General features: G+C 38.7%; 1 protein-coding gene across 1 annotated transcript in view; it reads right to left on the reverse strand.

The window, feature by feature from the left end:
• The window catches only part of syne2b (spectrin repeat containing, nuclear envelope 2b), a 122,557-nt gene extending 101,225 nt beyond the window's left edge, over positions 1-21,332 (reverse strand). The window contains 23 exon segments of the mRNA XM_051918240.1: positions 120-2,750; positions 2,994-3,152; positions 3,266-3,442; positions 3,681-3,782; positions 3,934-4,071; positions 4,304-4,468; positions 4,569-4,768; positions 4,913-5,009; positions 5,134-5,302; positions 5,437-5,549; positions 5,649-5,813; positions 6,052-6,189; positions 7,017-7,130; positions 8,111-8,194; positions 8,645-8,745; positions 8,882-9,081; positions 9,164-9,360; positions 9,531-9,623; positions 10,842-10,919; positions 11,246-11,341; positions 12,515-12,576; positions 18,563-18,700; positions 21,175-21,332. Of these exon segments, the coding sequence (XP_051774200.1) occupies positions 120-2,750; positions 2,994-3,152; positions 3,266-3,442; positions 3,681-3,782; positions 3,934-4,071; positions 4,304-4,468; positions 4,569-4,768; positions 4,913-5,009; positions 5,134-5,302; positions 5,437-5,549; positions 5,649-5,813; positions 6,052-6,189; positions 7,017-7,130; positions 8,111-8,194; positions 8,645-8,745; positions 8,882-9,081; positions 9,164-9,360; positions 9,531-9,623; positions 10,842-10,919; positions 11,246-11,341; positions 12,515-12,576; positions 18,563-18,650 (5,367 nt within the window). The 5' untranslated portion in view covers positions 18,651-18,700; positions 21,175-21,332.
• Between the last annotated feature and the right edge of the window lie 2,495 nt (positions 21,333-23,827).

Raw genomic sequence — 23,827 nt, forward strand, 5'->3', positions numbered from 1 at the left:
TCTTATTCTCTTATAAAAGATCCAAACACAACAGTACATTTTCATGATATTGAGCTTTTTGGCTCTTGCAAACACTAGAGAAAAATAAGTAAAACAACTCATGTCTGAAATGGACAAACCTCCTTAACTGATGCCTGTTCGTCTGTCATTTGCTTATCCTTGAATACATTGATAGCTTCGAGAATGTGCTCTTGAATACAGTGCTTGACTTCCTCAAATCTATTCCTGACCAGGGCCTGTGCCTTTATATAAGCCTCAGTGTAGGCTTGAGGGGGAGCCTGGGCAAGTGCTGGCTGCTTAAGCCGAGGAGCTGACTGCTGTTGGGGCGGTTCCTGTACTGGTAACTGAGGCTTTGTCAGATCTTGGGACTGAAGCTCTGCCTGAGCAGCTTGGCTTTGGTTGAGGGTTTCAGATGGGGCCTCTGTCCTGGATGAACCCCATTGTTGCTGACTTTGCTGAGGCTGCTGTGGACTCTGAGATCTTATGGGAGCTTGAGCAGGTGGTTGATTCCATGGAGCTACTGGCTGGAGAACACCATGGAACATAGTTTGGGAAGAGACTTGAAACTGATGTTCTGGTCGGACTGGACCCCACTGCCGTTGAGGGCTTTGTGGCCTTGGTAGGGCTTGATATTGGGACTGAGGATGAGGTCCCTGCCCTTGAGTTTCAGCCTTTGGGTATACTGTACTGACTCTTTCTGGACTGACAGGTCTCCATTGCTGAGAGGGAACCATATACTGACCTGGACTTTGGGGTCTTATCTGTGATTGACCCCAAGGTGATTCTGGTCTAGCAGGGGGCCACTGCTGAGGCTGTGATTGTGGCTGGGTTTTAGGGTAAATGGCCATTTGAGGTTGAGGTTGGGCTACCTGACCTGGGACTTGGACAGTGGGGTAGGTCTGGGTCACTATGCCTGGTCTTATTGGTGACCACTGCTTAGGTTGAGCTGGAGGGACACTTTGAAGTTGGGGATGAGTTTGGAAATGGGCCAGATGCTGCATTTGGGCAGCAACAGAAACTGGTCCTTGGACTTTGGGGTAAGTTTGGGTGACATCTCCTGGTTGACACCACTGGGGTTGCCCCTGAGGTTGAATCATAAGTGGTGCACTTCCCTGTGCTTTGATCAGAGTTTGGGTTTGAGATTGAACAGGCATCTGGGGTTGAGGCATAGAGATGATTCTAGGTTGTATGGAGGATGCACCTTTGGGCTGAGGGGAAATCACAGCCGGATTGTGCAGTGTGGGTTGCTGGGTCTGCACTACACCATGTGGTGACTGTTGTCTCTGCATATTTACTTGTGGTTGAATGGGAGATGTTGGATACTGCTGCGCTGGTCTGGAAATGCCTTGGGGCATTGCTTGGGTCACTGGAAATCTTTGTGGTTGCAGCACTGCAGGATGAGACTGTGGAATTGTCTGTTGTGCCGGCCATTGTGGTTGCATTGGAGTCATGGATTGAGACTGTGCCTGTTTCATGGTCATCACTTGAGGTTGCTGTGGTGTCAGTATCTGTGCTTGAGGTTGCTTTTGTTGCTGAATGGGTGCAGGTGTGGGTGAGTATTGTGTAGCTGCTTGAGTTTGAGTTGATATAGAGGGTTGAGGTTGATGTTGGGTTAATAATTGTTGACGAATCGGAGGAGTCACTGGCTGTTGTAGTTGTTTTTGAATCACTGGTTGTGCTGCAACTCCTGGCACAGTTTGAGGTAGTTTTTGTGTCACTATAAGGGGTTTCTCTTGTGTAACAGGTTGAGCTTGCTTCAGGTGTTTTTTACCACTCTCAACAATGCTTTTTGACTGTGTTGTCACCATGCCATGAGCAGGTCCCCGAGCTTCAGGTGAGCTAACAGCCACTATATGCTGTGGTGGTGCTTGAAGACTTACTTGACCTTTGTCCTCTGGCTCTGACTGAGACTGTGGCACCAACTGAGCTGGTTTTTTGGTAACATTTTCCAGTTGACTCCTCTGTTGAAGCCAGGGTCTGTTCTGCAGATTTGCCTGGGATTTTTTTGCTTTCCTCTGCTGCTTTGGAGCTTGATGTTGGCTTGTAACTTCTTTCTGTGATTGTATTTCTACTTGGCCCTGAGGCTGTGACTGGATTGCCGTTTGTGCTTGAACCTTCTGCTGTTTTGCAAGTTGAGTTTTCTCTTGTTGTTGGATGTGCACCTGTGGCTGTGTTGCTAATTGTTGCTCATTAGGAACTTGTGATGCTGCTTGTTGCAGGTTCTGTGAGGGTTGGCTAGCTACTGGAGCTTGCATCTTCCACTGGTTTTCTGTCCGTTTTTGTGTCTCAGGTTGTGGTAAAGATATCTGACTTTCTACATGATGCTCTTTAAGCGTGTCAATTTTTGCTTGAGCTTGGACAACTTTCTGTGACTTAACTTCAATAGACTGAGAGTCTTTCACTTGCTCACAGGGGTGCGCTTGTGCTTGTGGACTACTTTTCTCTTCTTCATACTCTTCTACAACAATCATAGGGACAGGCTGACTACACAGCTGGGTCTTGAGCACTACAGCTTGAGAAGGTACCTCAGAAGGTATCTGAGAGGGTACTGGGACTTTGGCTCTGACTGCAGGCTGGGGTTCTGTTTGGCTAGGGGCTCCTGAAGGAGAGACAGGCTGGAAGGTGGGCTTCTGGGTTTGGGACTCTACCTCTGCCTCCTGATATTTGACAAAAATCTTGGAAGGTGGCTGGTCTCTAGAAGGGCTTCTGTCTCTGCAAGCCCCCAAAGAGCTAAGCATGCCTACGGCTTCCTGTTGAGATTTAGAAAAAATTCAAAATCATAATGCATTTGCATACAATTCTAAAACATGGTTACACATTCCTAGGCATTGCATGAAATTAACAGAACACATTATTTATGGCATAATTGATAAGTATGGAAAGAGAGCTGTTTCAATGCTATATACAGTATTATCTTTTAAATTAATATTGCATAGGTACAATCACGCTGTTAGCTTTTTAAAGTGTTGTCAATCTCTAACCATTAGACAGACCTGTGACTTTTCAACAACAGCGCGGACCCTGTCCTGCATGGTGGATGCGATGAGATACTGTAGTGGTGAAGTCTTCTGACCAGTCATGACCATCACCTGCAGATCCTGCTCCTCCATAACCACTTGACCCTCTAACTGTAGCCCTCTCGAAATTAGCAGCTACAGGAAAAGAGAGAAGAGTCCTTTATTCCAATTCAGCTAAGTAAAGAGAAGTAGCGAGAAGAGAAGGAGAATGAATTAATATTTTGTGGAATATACTTGTACATTCTCACCCGGGCTCTAGGATCTTGTCCTCTCTTCTGCCTGTGTGTTTCCTCCTTAAGGAGCTGATACAACTCTCTGGCTTCCATCTCCCAGTGTAACAGTTCAGCTAGACGTCCGTCCAACCCACTCACACTCACACGCAGCTCATCGCACACCTGTTCAGCCTCACAGAGTGTCTGCAATACCTAGACATAAAGGGATAGATATACACACATAAACAAATACAAACAGAAATGAATACAGGCATCAGAAAAGATAATAATTTAGCTTAAAATTGAAGCTAAACACATTTTAAAACACGATATTCTGCTAATATTCTCAGGTCAAGCACATACACTTTATTAAATAAAGTATAAAGGCAAGAAAATTAACACAATTCACATGAAAACATAAGGGGCCAAACAGAGTAATGTATTTGCTTACTTCAGGAATGGCCTGCTGAAGTTTGCTCAGGGTTTCTGGAGAGCAGTCTAGAGATGGGGATAGGGCCTCTAGATCCACATCCTTTATTTTCTTCATCATAAGCTGGGAGAAATAACAATTTTAAGCTAAATCCTACTTAGTCTAGTCATAAATTTAGAAAACAAAAAGACAAAGCAACATAATCACAAATAGCTACTACAAAAAAATTGTGTGATACAACATGAAAAAAAAAGTATGCACACACACTGCGTACCTGTAGTCTCTTTGTGTAAGTACGTAGTGATCCAGAAACCACCTCCACAGGTTCTTTCAGTAACTGAGTGGCCTCCCTCATTAGGGCCTGAACTGTCTGAGGACTAGATGGGCCAGCACTGGGCTCCTCAGCTAAAGACTGAAATATACAGTTTGCGTCAAAATACTACAAAAAGTACATAGCTTTAATCATTCGTGTTAACCTATTTTATATTTGTAGAAGCAAATTAATTGGTAGACTCTCTGTCCAACACAATTGGACAAAACAACTTATTGTCCCAAGTCAAGATAAGTGCACATTTTTAAATACTTCACTTTTTGAATATGTTTATACATAGATTATTCAAGTTTAAACATGATGGGTGACTCACAAACTGGGCTGTTTTGGCAAAGTCAGCCCAGAGCAGATTTATCTTGCAAAGTTCGTCTGAAATAGCACGGCTAGTCTGCGGGTCTGTGACCTCAGTTAGGTAGTTGGCGACCTCGTTTAGGTGAACTTGCCGAGAACTCCACTCTGACATCACTGATAATGTCACCTAAAAAAATTGATGGATAGCTATATTTATATTCCAGATTGATAACACATTAAAACTACAATAAAAAAGTAAATTAAGTTTTCTATGAGTTTGTGTGTACCTCTGTTCTCTGCCCGTGTCGCTGACTATGTGGACCCTGCTCCAGCCATGCGCGCAGTGAGGTATAGATATCACTGTAAGAGTCCCATGCTGCCAACACACGTCCCATAGTTCCCCTCATCATCCGTACACCTTCCAGAGTTGCTGTCACATCTGCTTCCAGATCAGCCACCTGGCGATTTACCTGTGTAGAGTCTCCAGCTGAAGCAGACATCAGCTTATCACTAATTATTGATTAACAACACTTTTCACAAAATGCTATTTCATTGTCACATTTATTCATACTGTAATTGCTCTAGTCATTTAGGAGTATGCATGCGCGCACACACAGTTCCTTTGTATTACCCAAGGCAGCCTTGCTGGTGTATTTGTTGGCGATTAGTTTGAGTCTGTGGAGGGCTCCATCCAGCATAGAGGTCAGGTCCTGTTTGTTCACAGTCTCCTAAAAACATTAATTGTGATCAAAGTTTAAAGCGTCTATGATTTCAATATTTAATGTTTACTTGTAATAGCTAAGTAATGCCCAGCAGCAAATACATTTTAGCATTCAGTCACTTTTCACTCACATTCCAGTCCTGCATTAGCACACGAACAGCCTCCTGGGAAATGTAGGCTCTTTTCCAAGAACGCAATTTAATGTTGAGTTGATTCAGAAGGTCTAACACTGTGTGCCTGCGCTCACGGTACTCCAGCTTAATACCATGATATTTAGCTGTTACACGGACACTGGTGAACCTGGAAAATGGACACGTACACAAAATAATTAAATACAGTTTACTGCTGTTCATGAAATGATAACAGAAATTTTGTAAAAGTGATGCTGTTTCATTCCCAGTAGGATTCATGTCTGATTAAGCAATCAAACTCACCTTCTCTTCATTTCTTCCATCTTGTCTGTCGGCACCAGAGTCTCTCCAAACTCATTTGTGTTTTGAAACATATTAAACCTCTTGATATGATGTGGCATCTCCTCCAAACACACCTACAAAAATGTGGCAGAAATATGACATTTATTACATTTTCATGACTGAACAGCTCTATATTGCCATAATCAAATTAATATTATGTAAGTCAGTCAAACCTTTAGTAGCTCAAGTTTCTCACGGGCCTCCTCCGCAGCTCGGGCGTGATCCAATGGCTCGCCCTCTTCGGCAGATAAAACCTCTTCAATACGTAACAACCAGCGGCCCACGATGTCCAGTGGAGATGGGAGACTCAGGTCTAGTTCTGTTTTATACTCACGCAGCTACCACAGACACATATACCATATCAGTGCAACATCAGCAGCATATGACTTCTATGTATTTCTATACACAGGGAGGCAAGTTCATCCATTTAGATGGCATGCATTTAGACATATAACATTCATTTGTTATTTTTCTGTTTTTCAATTGAGTCTAATGAATCTTAGCACAAACTCGAATAATCAAATAAAACCCATAAAATATCAAGAATGCAACATGTTTGATGCTGTGATCTCTGACCTTCTCAGCAAGAGTGTCCCATGCTCGTCTGAGGCCTTTCTGCTCTACACTGAGCTGAGGTGTCCTCTTCATCGCTGTTAGTAACGGCATTACGGGCCGTCGCTGCTCGTTAAAGGACACAATGAAGGTGTGGAAGACCTAAAATAAAAGTAAATAAACATTAATGCAAACAAATCAACAACAAAAGTAAATCATCATGTATAACAAACCTGATGCCAATCTAAAATGTGTTTATTTTGTTACCAGGATATTATTACTCAGTATCTCAACACAGTCAATGACAAAATAGGTATTAGAAAACAAAAGAGTACACAATACATAAAAAATATATATAGATAAAATACATATATAAGAGTTTCCGGACCAAAAACTGTTCACATTCTTAGTTCATGCTGCATATTAAATTTGTAAATATACAAACAAACAGCTAAATGAGCAGATTTGCTCAAAAAATTGTTTTGAGGTATTTAATGTTAAATAAATAAAAGGATGTTCTTCACTCAAATTCAAGAATTTGATCATTTAAGTGCATCATTCCGCAGTGTGGATTGTTTTAGTTAAAGGTACGTTTACACGACAACGATGTACTAAAAACTGAAAAGTTTCTCCTTTGTGTTTTTTGTGTACAGGCGACAACATTGTCAAAACAATCCCTGTTCACACGGATCTGCGAAAACGACTAAAAATGCTGTATTATACATGCCAGGCCAGTAGTTGGCGATGTCACTTTGTAAAGAAACACTATGCACCTATAGACTGAACACAATGTCACTGTTTTCACAAATTTGCGTTTTTGAACAGTAGAAAAAGGTATCGTTTCAAAAACTTGCACTTCAAAACCCATATTTAAAAGTTGTTTGTTGTGTAAATGAACGACCAGAATGTTTTAAAAAGTTTTCTGTTTTTAGTTAAAAACTGTGTTGTGTAAAAGTCACCTCAGACATTAATTGATATTCAGGTCTTACTTGGTATCTTTCAGCATAGCTCTCTCCCTCTGTGGAGTCCCATCCCTCTATCAGCTCCTGATAGGCCTGATCCAACCAGCATGTGACCTCCTGAGCCTTCTGATTGGCTGAGGTCTGAATTAAGTCAAAAAAGAATTGTTTGATTTTGTTATCCATTAGGCAGTTTATGGTGTCATTATAAGGTATACAAAACAAAAATATTTTCATCAATAAAAGTTTGAGGTAAAATTAAAGATTAAAGCTATGCACAAGTTAAATACCACCTGCACTGCACACTAAACAGTAAAGCAGTCAGAGTTTAGTATTGCAGTCCTCTAGAGGAAGCAAGTTCTTAACACAAACCAACTTTCTCAGCATGTCTGTAATTAAAATGTTCCTGCCAAGTACCGTGAAAGCTCAAGTTCAGTGTATTAGAATCTTCAAACACAAGAGGTGCTTTATTAAATTAATTATCTCTTTAATTTCAGGGATTATCTCTGGTTTTATTGGATTAGCTCTGTAATTTCTGGGATGATCTTCATAATTGAGTTTTTAGTTATCAGCATGTTTATACAGGTACATGCAAAACATTGGTAGTTACGAAGCATCAGAGGGGGTATTTTAGAAAGGGGGGGGTTGATATTTTACCCCAGGGGCAGCTGCTCTAGCTGTATCAGGTGATTTGGGAGGGCCTGATTTGATTGGACAGGGCATTAACAGGTGAGCCTGATCAGAGAACATGTCAAGTAGAACAATTAAAATGGACCATAGCAAAAATCATTCAAACTCTTCAGTCAAAATCAGTCAAAAAGTTTAACCTACAGTAAGAGATACACTTTTACTTACATATTATTTTACATTTTATCCCAAAATCTTGATGAATTAAAACACGTTACGTGTCAACCACTTACAATAGCAGTATAGCATATTCACTCACACAACAGGTTAAACAACAGGCTGAACAAGTCCAAATTAACCTTTCATTGACATTTATGAATAATCCTGACACTGATAACAAAAACTAACACACCTTCACCAAATTAAAAGAGAAAGAGCAGTTAATGAATGAATCAAGCACCTAAAAATAACAGAGTGACACAGAGAGACAGAAGTACCTGTCTTAGAGGTGACGCAGCTATAGAAGGTGTAAAGTCTGATGGCAGATTGACAGGAGAGAGACGCTGAGGAGGAGTGAGACACTAAACCACAATCAAGAGAGGGAAAAAAAAAAAAAAGAAAGAAAAACAAAAGAGGAAACAGATGAGAGCTTAAAGAGTCAATTGAGCATTTAGATATACAATGTGAAATGTTGGAGGAATACTATCCTGAGTACTTGTTTTGATAAATGATTATGATTGAATAAAACATGTCCTCACAAATACAGTATAACAAATTTAATTTTGAAACATTCAAATTACAATTTATTAGATTGTGTTTGCAATTCAAAACTTTAATTTTTGGTTGAACTATTCCTTACTTCCATACTTGTGAGGACAGTAAAAATGGTTCAAATGGTTCAAATGGCAAAAGGCAACTGAAAAAGGCCAAAGTTAGGGTATAGTAATTGTAAACAGTGAAAAAAGTTAACAAGAAATCTTCAAAAGTGTACACTGTCTGTGTGTGTGTGTGTGTGTGTGTGTGTGGCTAACCTGCATTTCTTCGTCAGAAACAGAAGTATCTTTAGAGTACTGCAGAAACTGAGCAACGTAAGTCATAATAGACTTTTCATCAGGATCCCTAACATCAACATCTGAAATACAAATACACCATTGTTATATGTTAATATTATATAAAGAGAAAACAAAAGCCCAGACTTATTACTGTTTGTTGCACGCACAAAACAGCACAGCATACAGTACATTTGCACGGCACAAACACACACTTACCGGCTGGATCTAGTAGTCTGGGGATGTGAAGTTCTCTTTCAGCAATGTGGAAGGCTTCCTCAAGGTTCTGTCTGTTCGTTCTTGTTCGGGCTCTGGTTAGGTCCACTATATTCGGCCTTAGAGCATGAAGTATTGCCAAAAACACTACGCCACTCCTCCAGCTCACCTTAAAATCCTTCACATTCAGAGTACAACCAGCCCTGAGAAGACAGAAAAAGATGAATGGTTTTATAGTACAGTCTCACTGTTTCCAAGAATCCCTTTTAGCAGATTGTTCCTCACCTCTGGCACTGCTCTCTGACCCACAGCAGCAGGGCTTTCTTGGCAGATACACGAAAACGTGCATGCAGGGGTGAACCACGGGGTGGCACTGGACTGCTGCGGGCACTGCTGCTGGTCGAACGAGTATCCAAACTCGCCAGCGACTCCAGAGACGACTGACGAGAACTAAAGGACAATGTGCTGGCCAACTCTTCAATCTAAACAATGTAGAAGACCAATCAGAATAATCATCCAACAAAACTGACAATCATTCTCAGTTTATATATAAGTATATTTGTAGTACAATTTATATTAGTATATTTCATCAAGGTTTCCTCGAATCTAAGGGTTGATATATAACCCAACTCTTTTGAGACAGCAAACATACATGAAAGTGCATAATGATGGTCCAGACCAGACCCAGAATAATGGAAGGCTTGCCATCCATGATGTCCGAGACATTGATGTTGACCAGTTTGATCTGCAGGGCAAAGATGTTGATAAAGTTACAGATGTTGATATTTCATCTTCACACAGAAGTGAACTAAAATAGTGCTTGATGGGCAAAGAAAAATGAGACAAATGAGAAAAATGTGATTGTTCTTCAAAGCAGCAGACCAGAAACTCTTATAAAAAAAATCCCAACATAACGAACATTAAAGGGATATTTCACCCAAAAATTAAAACTCTGTCATTATTTACTCACCCTCATGTCGTTCCAAATCCATAAACTTTTTGTTCATCTTCGGAACACAAATGAAGATCTTTTTTTATGAAATCTGAGAGCTTTCTGTCCCTAGACAGCTATGCAACTACCACACCGATGCTTCAAAAAGTTCATAAAGGGATAGTAAAACTAATCCATATGAATTGAGTGGTTTAATAGAAGTTTTCTGAAGAGACACGATTGCTTTATATGATGAATAGATTTAATTTAGGCTTTTATTCACTTTAAACATTGATTAGCGAACATAAACAGAAGCTCAACCGAACCTGCTTGACAAACAACAACAAACCTTTTGTGGAAGCTCAAACATGTTGCGTAACACATGAGAATAAACCTCATTGGTTCTCGCACGTCAAGCAAACATGCTTGGGCTTCCGTTTAACATAACTGATGTGTGAGTTGATGAATGCTTATAGTTGAATAAAAGCCTAAATTCAATCTCTTCATCGTATAAAGCAATCGAGTCTCTTCAGAAAATTTGGAATAAACCACTCAGTTCATATGGATTAGTTTTACAATCTCTTTATGAACTTTTGAAAGCGTCAAAATGGTAGTTGCGTAGCTGTCTATGGAGGAACAGAAAGCTCTCCGAAATAATCAAAAAGATCTTCATTTCTGTTCCAAAGATGAACGAAAGTCTTACGGGTTTGGAACGAAATGAGAGTAAGTATTAAATGACAGAATTCTAATTTTTTAAAAGTCTTTCTGTACAAATAAAATACTGCTTAATTTCTTAATATGTACTTTCCCCATTCAGTCCAATGCAAAGCATGCTGGGAACAGAAAATCTCCTTCCCAAACAAGTAAAAATCTTAATGTAGTTTCAACACAAATTGATTAAGTACATTTCTCTTTTTTTTGCAATTTTAAACTGATTGCACACAATGAAATGAACAGAATGAATTGTGTTCATCCATTGAAATACATTTCCATGAGTTTTTCGCCAGTGTGGCAACTGCTAGTGCATCTTACCGATTTCCTCTTAAGGAACGCTAGAGCTTTCTCAATGTTTGTTCTGTGCTGAAATGTCCCCCTTCCTTTCTCCCGGCTCTGTAATGAAGGTTGTTTATGGTTATTAGAAACTCCCTGCTCATTAGTTTTTGTAAGAGATTCTTATATTTGCCAATATTTGCCAATAGCCTAGTCACTGGATAGTGCACATTTTCTGTTTTCAAACATTTTTGAGTAAATCTGGAGTATAATTGTGCAAAATAAATATTAATATCTTCTCATAAATCTCATATTTAACTATATTGTATTATATTATACATGTATCTGTATATATGTGTATATATTGGGCATTGGCCATCTTGCTCTCTAAATATCAGCATAGGTTATTGAAAAATCAGTTGACAACTATTGAATTAGACACTTACCATTCTCTGACCACTCATCACCTCCAGCAGGTCCAATAGTCTGCTTCCATCTCTGAATTCATTGAAAAGATCCAGCACAGTAACTGGAGGACTCCTCTGAGAAAGCAGAATGAAATATCCCATATTTACCACCAGAATGCACATGGTTTGTAACTTCAGAACTAAACCATACAAGCAAATCCCACGAAAACATGTCAGGTTCATATCTCACCTCATATCTCACCAAATGAAAGGGATAGTTCTCCCAAAAATTAAAATTCTGTCATCATTTACTCACACTCAAATTGTTCCAAACCTGTATGAATTTCTTTGTTCTGCTGAACGCAAAGGAAGATATTTTGAAGAATGTTTGTAACCAAACAGTTGATGGGCCCCATTGACTTCCATAGTATTTTTTTTCTCCATACTATGGAAGTCAATGGTGTCCCACAACTGTTTGGTTACCCATATTCATCAAAATATTTTCCTCTGTGTTCAGCAGAACAAAGAAATTCATACAGGTTTGGGGGTGAGTAAATGATGACAGAACTTTAATTTCTGAAAGAACTATCCCTTTAAGATATAAAATACATTTTGGCTAAAACAAAAAAAGTAAACTATTTGTAGTATGGTTTCAATTTGTATCAGTTTTGTTAGGTAATAGGAGTCAATGCTCACAGCAGATATTCAGACTATGTCTAGAGGACAAATCAGACAAGCTTGTGTGAACTCAACCTGTTGAAACCTTTTACATAAAACTGAGAGCTCCAGGAATTATGGCAGCTAATATTCTGTTTGCTGGGGAGACAGAAATGAGCATATGAAATAAAACCTTGATGCCTCTTTTATGTGTGCACATGTCCCCTGCTCATGCCTGAGAGACCCAAACCACGTGAAACTGATTGTGTCATTTGCTCACTTTATAAGTAGCTGTGGGTGTGAATATGTGTGTTCATGAGTGTGTGTGCTGACCAACTCCTGTTGCTGTCTGTCTTTCTGGGCCATGTTTGAGATGATTATATTTACCCCCTGCACACCCCTCATTCCCTCTCCGCTATTGGAGAACCAGCAGGAATGACCTCTACCAACACTTTCCATGTCTGTCATTTATCTGTAATTTAGGTGCAGTTTCTGATGTCAAAAAGTCCTATGTGTAATTCACAGTTAATTCAAATGATTAAAAATAATACAAGTGAAGTTCATTATGATTCAGATAAACACAACATACAGTCTATTACTGATAAAGCTTTTCTAACTCAAGATTAGAAGCTCTTGAACTCTGACCCTCACCTTAGACAGCTGGGCATTGATCCAGTTGGTGAAGGTTCTCTTCTGAATTTGTTCCTGCTCCACTGAGGGCAAAACGGACAGGAGAACAGCATGAAAACCAGCACGTACAAACACACACATGATCTGCAGGATTGTATCTATATATGCAGTGTTCATTTCAATTCAAACAATAGATCTTATAAACGTATGAGCAAGAAATGGGTGCATTTGTATTCAAGAATAACATCTTTGGAAGGTATAACACTGGTCAGGTTTGTCAATTTCAGTTATGTAGCAATGCATAATCTTTTATCCAAATTAAATTTAATGTAACTGACATGTTTTAATCTGTAGAGGAAAGAAAATGTATTTACACATTAAAAAACTCATTCATTCGTTCATTCATACAAACTTTTTTTGTATTAATAATTGCATGCGGTTCACATGAAATTCAATACAGCCCTAAAAGTAATCACATCAAATAGAGCGCCATTTATGTTTACCGTTATGAAGTTCCACAAAATCAATGAGCTCATTGGCTGCGTGAAGCACATCTTTATCCTCCATTCTCTGACAATCCACTTCTTCCATACTTCTTCTTAAACAAAAATCTTCAAATCTCTCACAATACGCCCAAAACTGTATTCTCAGAGTCGTCAATTCTCTTCTCAAATGAGCATGTAAAATCAACAACCGCTATCGCTACAAAACCCATAAGACGAATCTGATCGCCAAACTGACTCTGTCGGCCTGCGGTGATTCTAAAACAGCTCTCCCTCATTAACTGCTAAACATGGCCACACTCACTATGAATAAGACTCTCAGGTCAGTTATCAGGATAATGTCTCAGAGATGTCGCTGTTGACCGACTGACCCACAAAGAGAGAAAGAGAGAGTGTGTGTTTGAATAGATTACTTGACAGGACTGGCAGGGTTTGACAGTCACTGTTCACACACTCCTGTATCAGCAGCACAGGATGAGGGAAAGCTTTGAGATGGTTAAAGTTATCAGCTGACACCCACCATCAGGTTCCTGTGGATTTATTTAGAGTTCAGCTATCAAATACTAATGCGCTTTTACACTTGACACAGTTAACACTGGGTCGTTTTTACCATGGGAGAATGATATGTCAAGCACTGAGGAAGTACATAATACTGTATGTTGTTGTTACACCTATGAACACCTTGCTGTAAAATTGTACTGCTGCAGTCCCTTTCAAAATTGCAAGCGTGAAATGTTGCATAGCACAGTAAAAGAAGCATACTGTATATACAGGGTGAAAAAGACCCATAGTCCAAGCAACGTAGTGTGACTTTTTTTTTCTTATAGAAATAAGAATGAAATCAACATGGAAATCAGGTTTGGTTTCTGGGATTTGTAACTGAGGTCACCCACCAGAACAGGTTTTTTTTTTTTTTTACTATGTGTAACATTTTGATTCGAAAACAACAAAATTCTCTCAGCAAACACTCCCCTTTACCGGTGACTTGATTTAAATGAACGCTACAGAAACACAATGACAGACTGGAATGTTTCCATTGAACAAAGTTCATATCTTGCATGGTCTAATGTGTTTTGGGAGGTGCACTTCTAAAATAGTGAGAGACAACACCTCCCTTTTAGTGAACAACAGAAGGAGGGGAAACAATGGTGAAAAGATAAAGGAGATAAAAATGAAAAGCCTCATAACATGCTTTTGACTGACACTCCATTTAGGTGGTACAGATACAGTGAACAAATTTCTGACTGTTTCATTATGATTCATAATAATAGTGAAACAAAATCAAATGCACTACTACACCTGAAAGCTTCTTAGTTTAACATTTTACATTAAATACAATAAATATTGAAAAAACGTATCAATTTCAACTGATGTTTGATATGTTAATCAATCTTTTGCCAATGTTTTTTTTCTGTAAGACAGTGTGCAATACTTTTACGATTATGCAATACTTATTATATGCACCTCACCTTGTGATCCATGTGTCTTCCTATGAGACCTTTCAGATGGGTGTTCAATCCCGACAAAACGAGGCAACTTCTTTTTGTTATCTTTTAAGTAGACATCAGCAGTGATTGCACCACGATGTTCAGATGAACATATGATAGAACAATATTAACGGCAATGCACAAAATGTTATTTTAATTATTGCATTCTGTTGTCCATCTATTTTTAGACAGCAACAAATTTTAAAGCTACTACAAACTCACCCATGCTGATGTCATCAGATTTACTATCCCAGAATTTCCTGTATCATAATCAGTTGTTGCATGTTGGAGAATGCAATGGTAGAAATGATTTATAGACCAGCCTCATCTTGCAGTACAGCAAATCAGTGCAAGACTCCTGCATCGAGATTCTGGAGAGCATGTGTCAGCTGTACACCTGAAAACTACCGTAAACACACGGCACAACTTGCCCGGTAACCTTTAGCTAAGTAATTCAAGATTAAGTGCCAGTACTGCAGGTTTTAGAAAGGCTCCACCTTTTACCTATGCTATAAAGAAACGCACACAGCATGTCCACACAGGTGCTGATTAATGCTTCTAATGCAGTACTACTGTATCCTCGGGGCTCCAACACTGATCAACATGTTAAGACATTAATTATTTACTGATTCTTTCAGAATTTCACCTGCCATCTGTTTTTAGCCATTTCCACTGACTTTTTTGTTCATTTCAGAACTCTGACAGAGAGAAATATTAGCAAAAAATAATGACTTAATTTTTTTCACAGTAACAAGGATATTATTTTTGTGCAGATTGTCATAATGGTATTTTTTCCTAATAATAATTTAAAAAATAACATATCAAGTAGCCTGAAACATCTCAATTATTGTCACCATTTAATTTGCAGTCATGCTGACTGCTGAAAGTAAATTTAAAGTAAATTGATTGTCATCATTATCTGATGACAGACACTACCACAACAAAACATTACTAAATCCATTTTTTTTTTATGGAGGGTCCCTTATGTCTTATGGAGGAGCTTAACCGACCCCTCAGCTCTACAATCGAGCAAGAAGCAATTATGGTTTTTAAGAAGTAATCCTCCCTTAAAGGATTAGTTCACTTCAGAATGAAAATTTCCTGATAATTTACTCACCCCCATGTCATCCAAGATGTTCATGTCTGTCTTTCTTCAGCTGAAAAGAAATTAAAGTTTTTGAGGAAAACATTCCAAGATTTTTCTTCTTATAGTGGACTTCAGCCGGGTTCACCAGGTGGAAGGTCCAAATTGCAGTTTCAGTGCAGCTTTAAAGGGCTCTACACGATCCCAGATGAGGAATAAGGGTTTATCTAGTGAAACAATCTGTCATTTAAAAAAAAAAAATATAAACATTTTAATGGCAAAAGTGTCATTACACTGTATTCGGCATGAACTAGACTACCATAATATGTGAGCAACATGTATGTACATGTTTGTATTTTTGAGAGAATAACGTTTATGCGTTATGCCACACCACGTGACGTAGGCAGAAGTACCGCGGTAGGGCAAAAAACTTCATCTAATTTTCTCCTCCAACTTCAAAATCATCCAATATCATTGTTTTACCTTTTTTTGTAAAGAGTGTTTGGCTTAATCTTTGCACATTCGCTTTGTAGACACTGGAACAGTACTTCCGCCTACGTCATGCGTGACCTTTCCAACGTGATTACATCATGCGTGCGGATCGCAGAACTAGTGCAAGACAAGCATTTGTGGTTAAAAAGTATATACATTTTTATTTATTTTTTTAAAAATGACTGATCGTTTCGCTAGATAAGAACCTTATTCCTCGTCTGGGATCGCATTGAGCCCTTTGAAGCTGCATTTAAACTGCAATTTGGACCTTCCACCCAGTGAACCCGGCTGAAGTCCACTATATGGAGAAGAATCCTGGAATGTTTTCCTCAAAAACCTTAATTTCTTTTCGACTGAAGAAAGAGAGACACGAACATCTTCGATGACATGGGGGTGAGTAAATTATCAGGAAATTTTAATTCTGAAGTGAACTAATTCTTTAAAGGCAGGGTAGGTGATTTGCTTCAAAAACATTTTCTGTTATGCTGGTTGAAAGTCTCCTCATATCCTGATAGCAATCACTAAGTTAAGTGGTCTAAATGTATTTATATGTATTTATATTGTCTGTGGAAGGCATAGGACCATAAAATGTTCATCCAATCATATCCCTCTGTCCAAAAGATGCGATAGGATGTCCTACCTGCCTGTCAACATGTATTTTTACATACCCTTGTGCACCCTGTTTGCACGGACATCACAAGTCATCACTGCATTTCATGCTATGATGTTAGACAGACGTCAGTCACAGAGCACCGCAACCAAAACAGCAGCCACCTTTTATAGTACCTCCTGAACCAAAACACCAAACTTATGCTGTGTTCATGCCATAACTGTCATAATTTTGAAAGAATGGAAACCTTTGACGTTATACTCTGAGCGGTTCGTGCCTTGAATTTATTTGTTTCAATGGCAACCCTATCAACGCCGAAATGAATCTGCAGCAGTCAGGTGCATGTCAGTGTTCTTTAAGTTGTTTATGTTCATTATTGTTGTAATGTTATGTGCTTTGAGACATGAGGTAGTTTAACGCTCTCGTGACGTTTTTGTTTGCTCCCTGCTGTACATGTTCATGTGTTTTGGAGGAGGCGTGGCTTTGGAGACGCTCTGAAGGGAGGGTGGGATCTTATGCTTTCAAAGCTAGCTCGCTATTGCTAGCCTCTCCGAAAATGACCTACCCTACTCTTGATATTTGCCTAAATTATGTTCATTATGAAATCTTATCTACACATTTTTATCACTTGACTCTCAAAACAACAACAAAGACACTACAACAGAGGGAGGAAAGATTTGTTTGGATAAAAAAAAAATAAAAATCGAATTACCCACACCTTGCATGCTAGAAAAAAACACTTGTGCAACTCTTCATGACTCAGGGCAATGGAACTTTAATTACATGTTACCAAACACATGACCATGCTGTATTTATGCCTTAAAAAAGTCATTCATTCCATCCTTTCAAAGCTTAACATGTTTGGGGGTGTGAGAGAGAGAGCACAAGACCTAGAGCGATTTTAACCCGTACTGTTTAGCATCACCAATAAATCACTTTAATCTGCTCTTGAATAAACAGATGAGATAGAAGTTAGCAATAAGGTACGAGAGGCTGTGCTGTATCGTGAATAAGTCCGCTCCGCTTCGCGTCATGCCTAACAACGCCCTTTAGCCGTGTCTTATTCACGATACAGCACTAGCCTCGAGTACCTTATTGCTTTTATAAAACGGTTACCACACAATACAAATATTAAAGCCAAAAATATGTATCAATGCAACTTTCATGAAGTAAACTTTCACTTCAGCCTTCCTTTTGCCGGAAAAAATAGTCCCTGACCGTGAACAACAACAGAAGTTACATGATCATGCCATTAGATGGCGGCAAAGACTGTGTTTATGAGTGTGTCAGTCAGTAGTGAAGACTTTTACATTGAAAAGACTGAATTGTTGTGAACACGGAACAAGACGCAACTGACAAATGCTTTGACTAACGCTGTCAGTCACGGGAAAACCCCATAACTGTTAAAAAGACAGGATAATACATCGGACATTTAAACAGATTTTTTTATTATGAACGTAAGACTGACCTGAAGGAAAATGCTAAATCTGAATGCAGGTAATAAACTCGCACACTCAATATTTTTCTCACAATACTCTTCTACATAATACAGTAAGCTTCAATGAACAATATCAATTGAGAACAAACAGTTTACGTTGATAAGAGTGGTTGCTAAGGGTGTTGTGTAGTGATACACAGAACCGTTGTGTGAAGCGGTCATAGCCATGTTTTATCATGAATAGATACCAATCAGAATCAAGGACAGGAACTAACCATTTTATAAAGTTTGTTAAATAATGAATAAATTCATATCATGTTTCAAAGTCCAATGAAAATTATAATTGTGTGTGAGATAGATAGATTGCAAGATATATTGCAATAGATATATTGATAATGTCAAACCTACAACAGATAATGACAACATTTTATGCTTAATCAGAGCTTCAGACTGACCTTGCAGTAGTATGTGGACATCATCGATGTCTAGTGGGAGTGACCCACGTTCAACGGGCGGGTCTCCAGATGTCCTCTGCGATGTCATGGTTCCCAAGGAGACAGTTCAGCTGAGAACCACCTGAGGCATTGCAGCATCTGTGGAGGGGACAGATGATGTCATAGCAGTCCAGGTTTATTTTAACATTCCTTTGACATTGTATTAAGAGTCACTTCTGTTATGCATTTCTTTTTCTTTTTCTTCTAACTTTTATGAAGAATTTGTTTTGTAATTTCAGGAAGCATTTCTAAAAAAAAAAAAAAAAAAAACGTACACTAGACTTTCAGAAATATGGCCTGTTCAAGCTGATTATTTACCTGATAAATAGCCTGATTATTTACACAATATCATGAAAATGGCAATTCCATAATACTGGTTATTTGTGCTCGCATCTTCCTGCCAAAAATTATACGTCAATTGAAAAATGATTTATCCATGTACTTCTTTTTTTTTTTATTAATGTGCAATCATAATCTTTAAAGGTGGGGTATGTATTTTTTCAACAACACTGTTTGGAAGTTAGTCGGGTCAACACCAACAAAAACAGACACGGAGGCTGCTTTGATTCCTCTTCTCATGTGAGTAACACTGGGTTTTGATTGTCTAGAGCTGCTGTGCTGTTGGCGACTAACAACGAACACTTGTTTGTATTTACTCTTGTGTACTACACGTTCATTTTTTGTGCTTCCTTGTCGTTTGTTCATCATCTGCGCTTTATTTTTCATGAAGCATTTTGTTGCGCAGACATCCACTCGCATTGCATGTGTAACAGTGGCCAGATAGTGAGAGTTGTGCAGGTAAACCACTGCGTCATTGGTAGTGCATTCGCCTCGTCTGCCAGCAGCGATCGGGCCGGGGTTCAAGACCGACTCGGAGCAGGGTGGTTAGGATTGGAGGGTGAGTTTTGGAGGCGGAGCAATGAAGAGAGGGATGGGTTTGTTTGGGTTGATTTCAAATATCAACAATGTCCAACAGAGTTGTTGAAAAAACATTTCCAATCAATTCCTGATAAACAAAATCAAGTCCCACCCTACATTTTTTCTTGTTCGAGAAGCCGTTTCACTCGGATGTGTCACATTAAGGAAAAAAAGACTATCACAACTTCCATTTCATGATGACTTTATATTCCTGTGGGTAGACAAAGCCAACAATAGTGCCTTCTAAGGATCCAAAACTGCCACTTTTTCAGAATGCGTGCATGGGGAATGATTAAATTATTATACGTTTTAGATTATGACAATAGAAATGAATAATACACAAATTTCTTAAAAAATAAAATCATAAAGTCATGGTAAAAGTCACTGTATTAATCAGTCTGTGACAGTGTATGCATGTCCTTGCAGCACAACGTGACTGTTAGAGCACAAAGGGGTGTGCTATCCTGAGATGGAATCCCAGGAACAAGAACAGAGAGAGAGAGAGAGAGCGCACATACTGGCATAATAATGTGGAATGAAAACACAGCAGGCATTAACACGAATTGGACACATTCCCAGAGATCAAAAATATCTGTGCATTATCTCTGAACTATGTGCTGGGATCACAGTCAAATCACACTAAATGACTAAGAGAATTACATGGAAACTTCATCCACACGGACGGACTGACCACCACAGCATCTGAAGCATTTCACACAGCAGAGACAAATCTTCTATGGAAACATGTCACTATGCCTGACCTGACAAAGAACTAAAGTGTCTCAAACTGCCTTTGAACAAAACACTGTGATAACTGTCTTTATTTAAAGGGATAATTCACCCAGAATGTATAATTCTATCAATGTTTACCCACTTTCATTTTGTTCAGATTTGAAATTAAGCTCTTTTCCAAATGGTGACAGATCTGCCAAGGCTAATTCGTGTGAACTACACCTTTAAACCAATGCCCAGTAGGGCATTTTAAAACATGTTTTATCTACTTTTTATGTTTATAAGAGAAATCATTGCCACAAACAACAAAAACTCATGAGTCTTTCCCTCTAAGAGCTGTAAGTGACTTTACGTAAGCTTTCCTCCAAGCTGCTTCGCATCTGTAACCAAAAACAAGTCAATGATATACAAAATGACAGATGACAATGACAGAAACGTTCCGCACACAGTCCAGAATAATCAGCGTGACCTGACACACAGAATGCCTTGAGCGCGAGAGGGGCGTTGCGCGCTCCACCTGCCCTAAAATAGCGCTCGCGCGGGCACGTGTTACAAACAGAGCACAATATAACACGTCAATATCAACTGTCAAACACATTCTACTGCATGACTTTATTCCGTAATTTGAGTCCCGACAGTAATCTTTTAAACTTAAAGTACTTATAGGCTATATATTATTACGCTACTACTTATAAGTTATAGGATATTAGCCCATTTATCTTTACAGTATTTAGGCCATTTTATAGTAACAACGTTTTAAATTATCAGAACAAAACAAACAACAACAAAGATAGGCCTAATTAATAAGCTACATTAAAATAAATATGGTGTGATTACGATTAAATGTGTGTTATGTGTTATTCAATGACCTTAGAGCTGTCAAGGTGGGTCTGTTCAGTCAGATGAACTCAAGTTCTACTCACATGTTTGGCAAAGTATGAAACTCTCTTCAAATGTCCACTTACACATCCACTGGTGAATGTTTTCCGTCGTCAACTACAATAACGACAAATAGAAATCGTTAGAGAGTTCATATTACTGCGTGTAGCGAAGAGTGAAGCTAGTAGATTCCCTCGCGTTGCCAGCTGAGCTCACCGGGAGAAGCGGCCGGGCGGCGGAGTGAGTGAGTGTAACCCGACGCGCCCGCGGGGGTCTCTAATTATAACGACCACTCAGGGCAGTGCACAGACCTACAGGAGCATACAGACAAACTACTAAATTAACCCTCTATGTAGATCAATAACCCCACGGTGCGAATTATTAGTGCATTTGTGCAGGTCACCCACCAAATTAATGTTTCAGCCACTCCAAAGACTTAAAAACAGGGTTAGTGGTTTTAGTAAAAGTTACAGTAAGTTTCATACAAGTAGGCTATATATAGGTTTTAAGATGGGCTTTAAAGGGTTAGATCACCCAAAAATGAAAATAATGTCATTAATTACTCACCCTCATGCCGTTTTACACCCGTAAGACCTTCGTTAATCTTCGGAACACAAATTAAGATATTTTTGTTGAAATCCGATGGCTCCGTGAGGCCTACATAGAGAGCAATGACATTTCCTCTCTCAAGATCCATTAATGTACTAAAAACATATTTAAATCAGTTCATGTGAGTACAGTGGTTCAATATTAATATTATAAAGCGACGAGAATATTTTTGGTGCGCCAAAAAACAAAACAAAATAACGACTTATATAGTGATGGCCGATTTCAAAACACTGCTTCATGAAGCTTCGGAGCGTTATGAATCTTTTGTGTCGAATCAGCGGTTCGGACCGCCAAAGTCACGTGATTTCAGCAGTTTGACACGCGATTCGAATCATGATTCGACACACTGATTCATAACGCTCCGAAGCTTCATGAAACAGTGTTTTGAAATCGGCCATCACTAAGTCATTATTATTATTTTTTTTTTGGCGCACCAAAAATATTCTCGTCGCTTTATAATATTAATATTGAACCTCTGTACTCACATGAACTGATTTAAATATGTTTTTATTACATTAATGGATCTTGAGAGAGGAAATGTCATTGCTGGCTATGCAGGCCTCACTGCCATCGGATTTCAACAAAAATATCTTAATTTGTGTTCTGAAGATGAACGAAGGTCTTTAAGCAGCAGCTGCTGATACAACGGCAATGGCATTCTGGCGCAAATTTAACTGCTACTTATCGACGTTCTACTGTAACCGTCTACTACCGATTTGCCGTAGTCGATAATACGTGACAGATTAGATAAGTAAATGTTATGTTCTATGGTTATGTGGTATTTTAGTTGTATCTGTATGTCATTTAATGCCAAAAGCAATCATTCTCTTGCTTTTATTTACATGTAATGTATTGTTTATTATGTCAAATGATTAAATGATCCACGCCGTCCTCTTTGTTGTTGCGATTTTTGCGTTCTTTAGCTACGGCAGTTGACAGTGTACTTCCGGTCGCCGTTGCCGTTCCATCAACAGCTGTTGCTTAAAGTCCCTAAACTACAGTACATGGCACTGCCAACAGATAGACACTACAAATAACGTTAGGCCTTCAACATCAGTTTCAAGGGGCACGTCGAAAAAGCACTATAGGTCATTATATATCACTTTATTATAGATTTACACATAACAAATAGGCATATAGGACAAAATATGGTTGTTTAAAATACTATAGATTTGCATAGCCTATGTTATAACAAATATGGTACAAAAATGTTTAAGAGATTGCATTTTCTTATAATAATTTACATGTAGCCTACATTTTACATTTAATTCTCACTGTATAACTCGACACTTTCCCATCAGTGTACATATAGCCTACATGCAGCACACATGACATTGATCCTTAATAATGACAATAATTAAGCAATGTGCAGAAGAAACTGATGCAGAACTAAAGGAAATGTTGTGAGACAGCATGATCACACTATTCAAGGGATTTGTGATTAGATCATATTATAGGTTTTCTGAAAATAACCAGAAACTTCCCAAATTGACCACTAGAAGCCACTGTGCCATCATTTTAGAAAAGGTTGTGTAACGTTCCTTGAAGATGGTCTTACATTAATGTAATCTTTCTTCACTATTATTTTCTACACAAAATGCTAAAATTTGTATGTCAGTAATTTTACAAAAGTATAGTCAAAATGGAAATGATCATGAACTTTTTTAAATGTTTGGAATTATTCATCAAATTTCCCCTATAATTTAGTGGCCCCACTTAGATCAATCCTAATGTTATTGTCTTTAGACTTTTGTTTGATTTAGCAGCAAATGTTTATCCGTCTAATATGCCTGTTTGTCACTCATGAAATCCAAACATTTTCAATGTCATTTTATTTACACTTTAATTATGTAGAAATACAATAAAGAACTGACTATCATCCTAACCCCTAAGTTGTCAAGACCTCTTTTTGAGGAAAATTGCTTCTTTGATTTTGCCACCATGTTGCCATGGTAAGTATCTGACTAAACTCTGAGTGTTTGGAGCCTGACGTCTCATATAACCTGTCCTGACACCTCCCTATTCTTTCTGGATCCAGGACTAACCACAACCCACAAGATGGATGGATGAATAAATGAATACATGGAT

The sequence above is a fragment of the Ctenopharyngodon idella genome, chromosome 13 (genome assembly GCF_019924925.1).
Source record: "Ctenopharyngodon idella isolate HZGC_01 chromosome 13, HZGC01, whole genome shotgun sequence".
NCBI classification, from domain to species: Eukaryota; Metazoa; Chordata; class Actinopteri; order Cypriniformes; family Xenocyprididae; genus Ctenopharyngodon; species Ctenopharyngodon idella.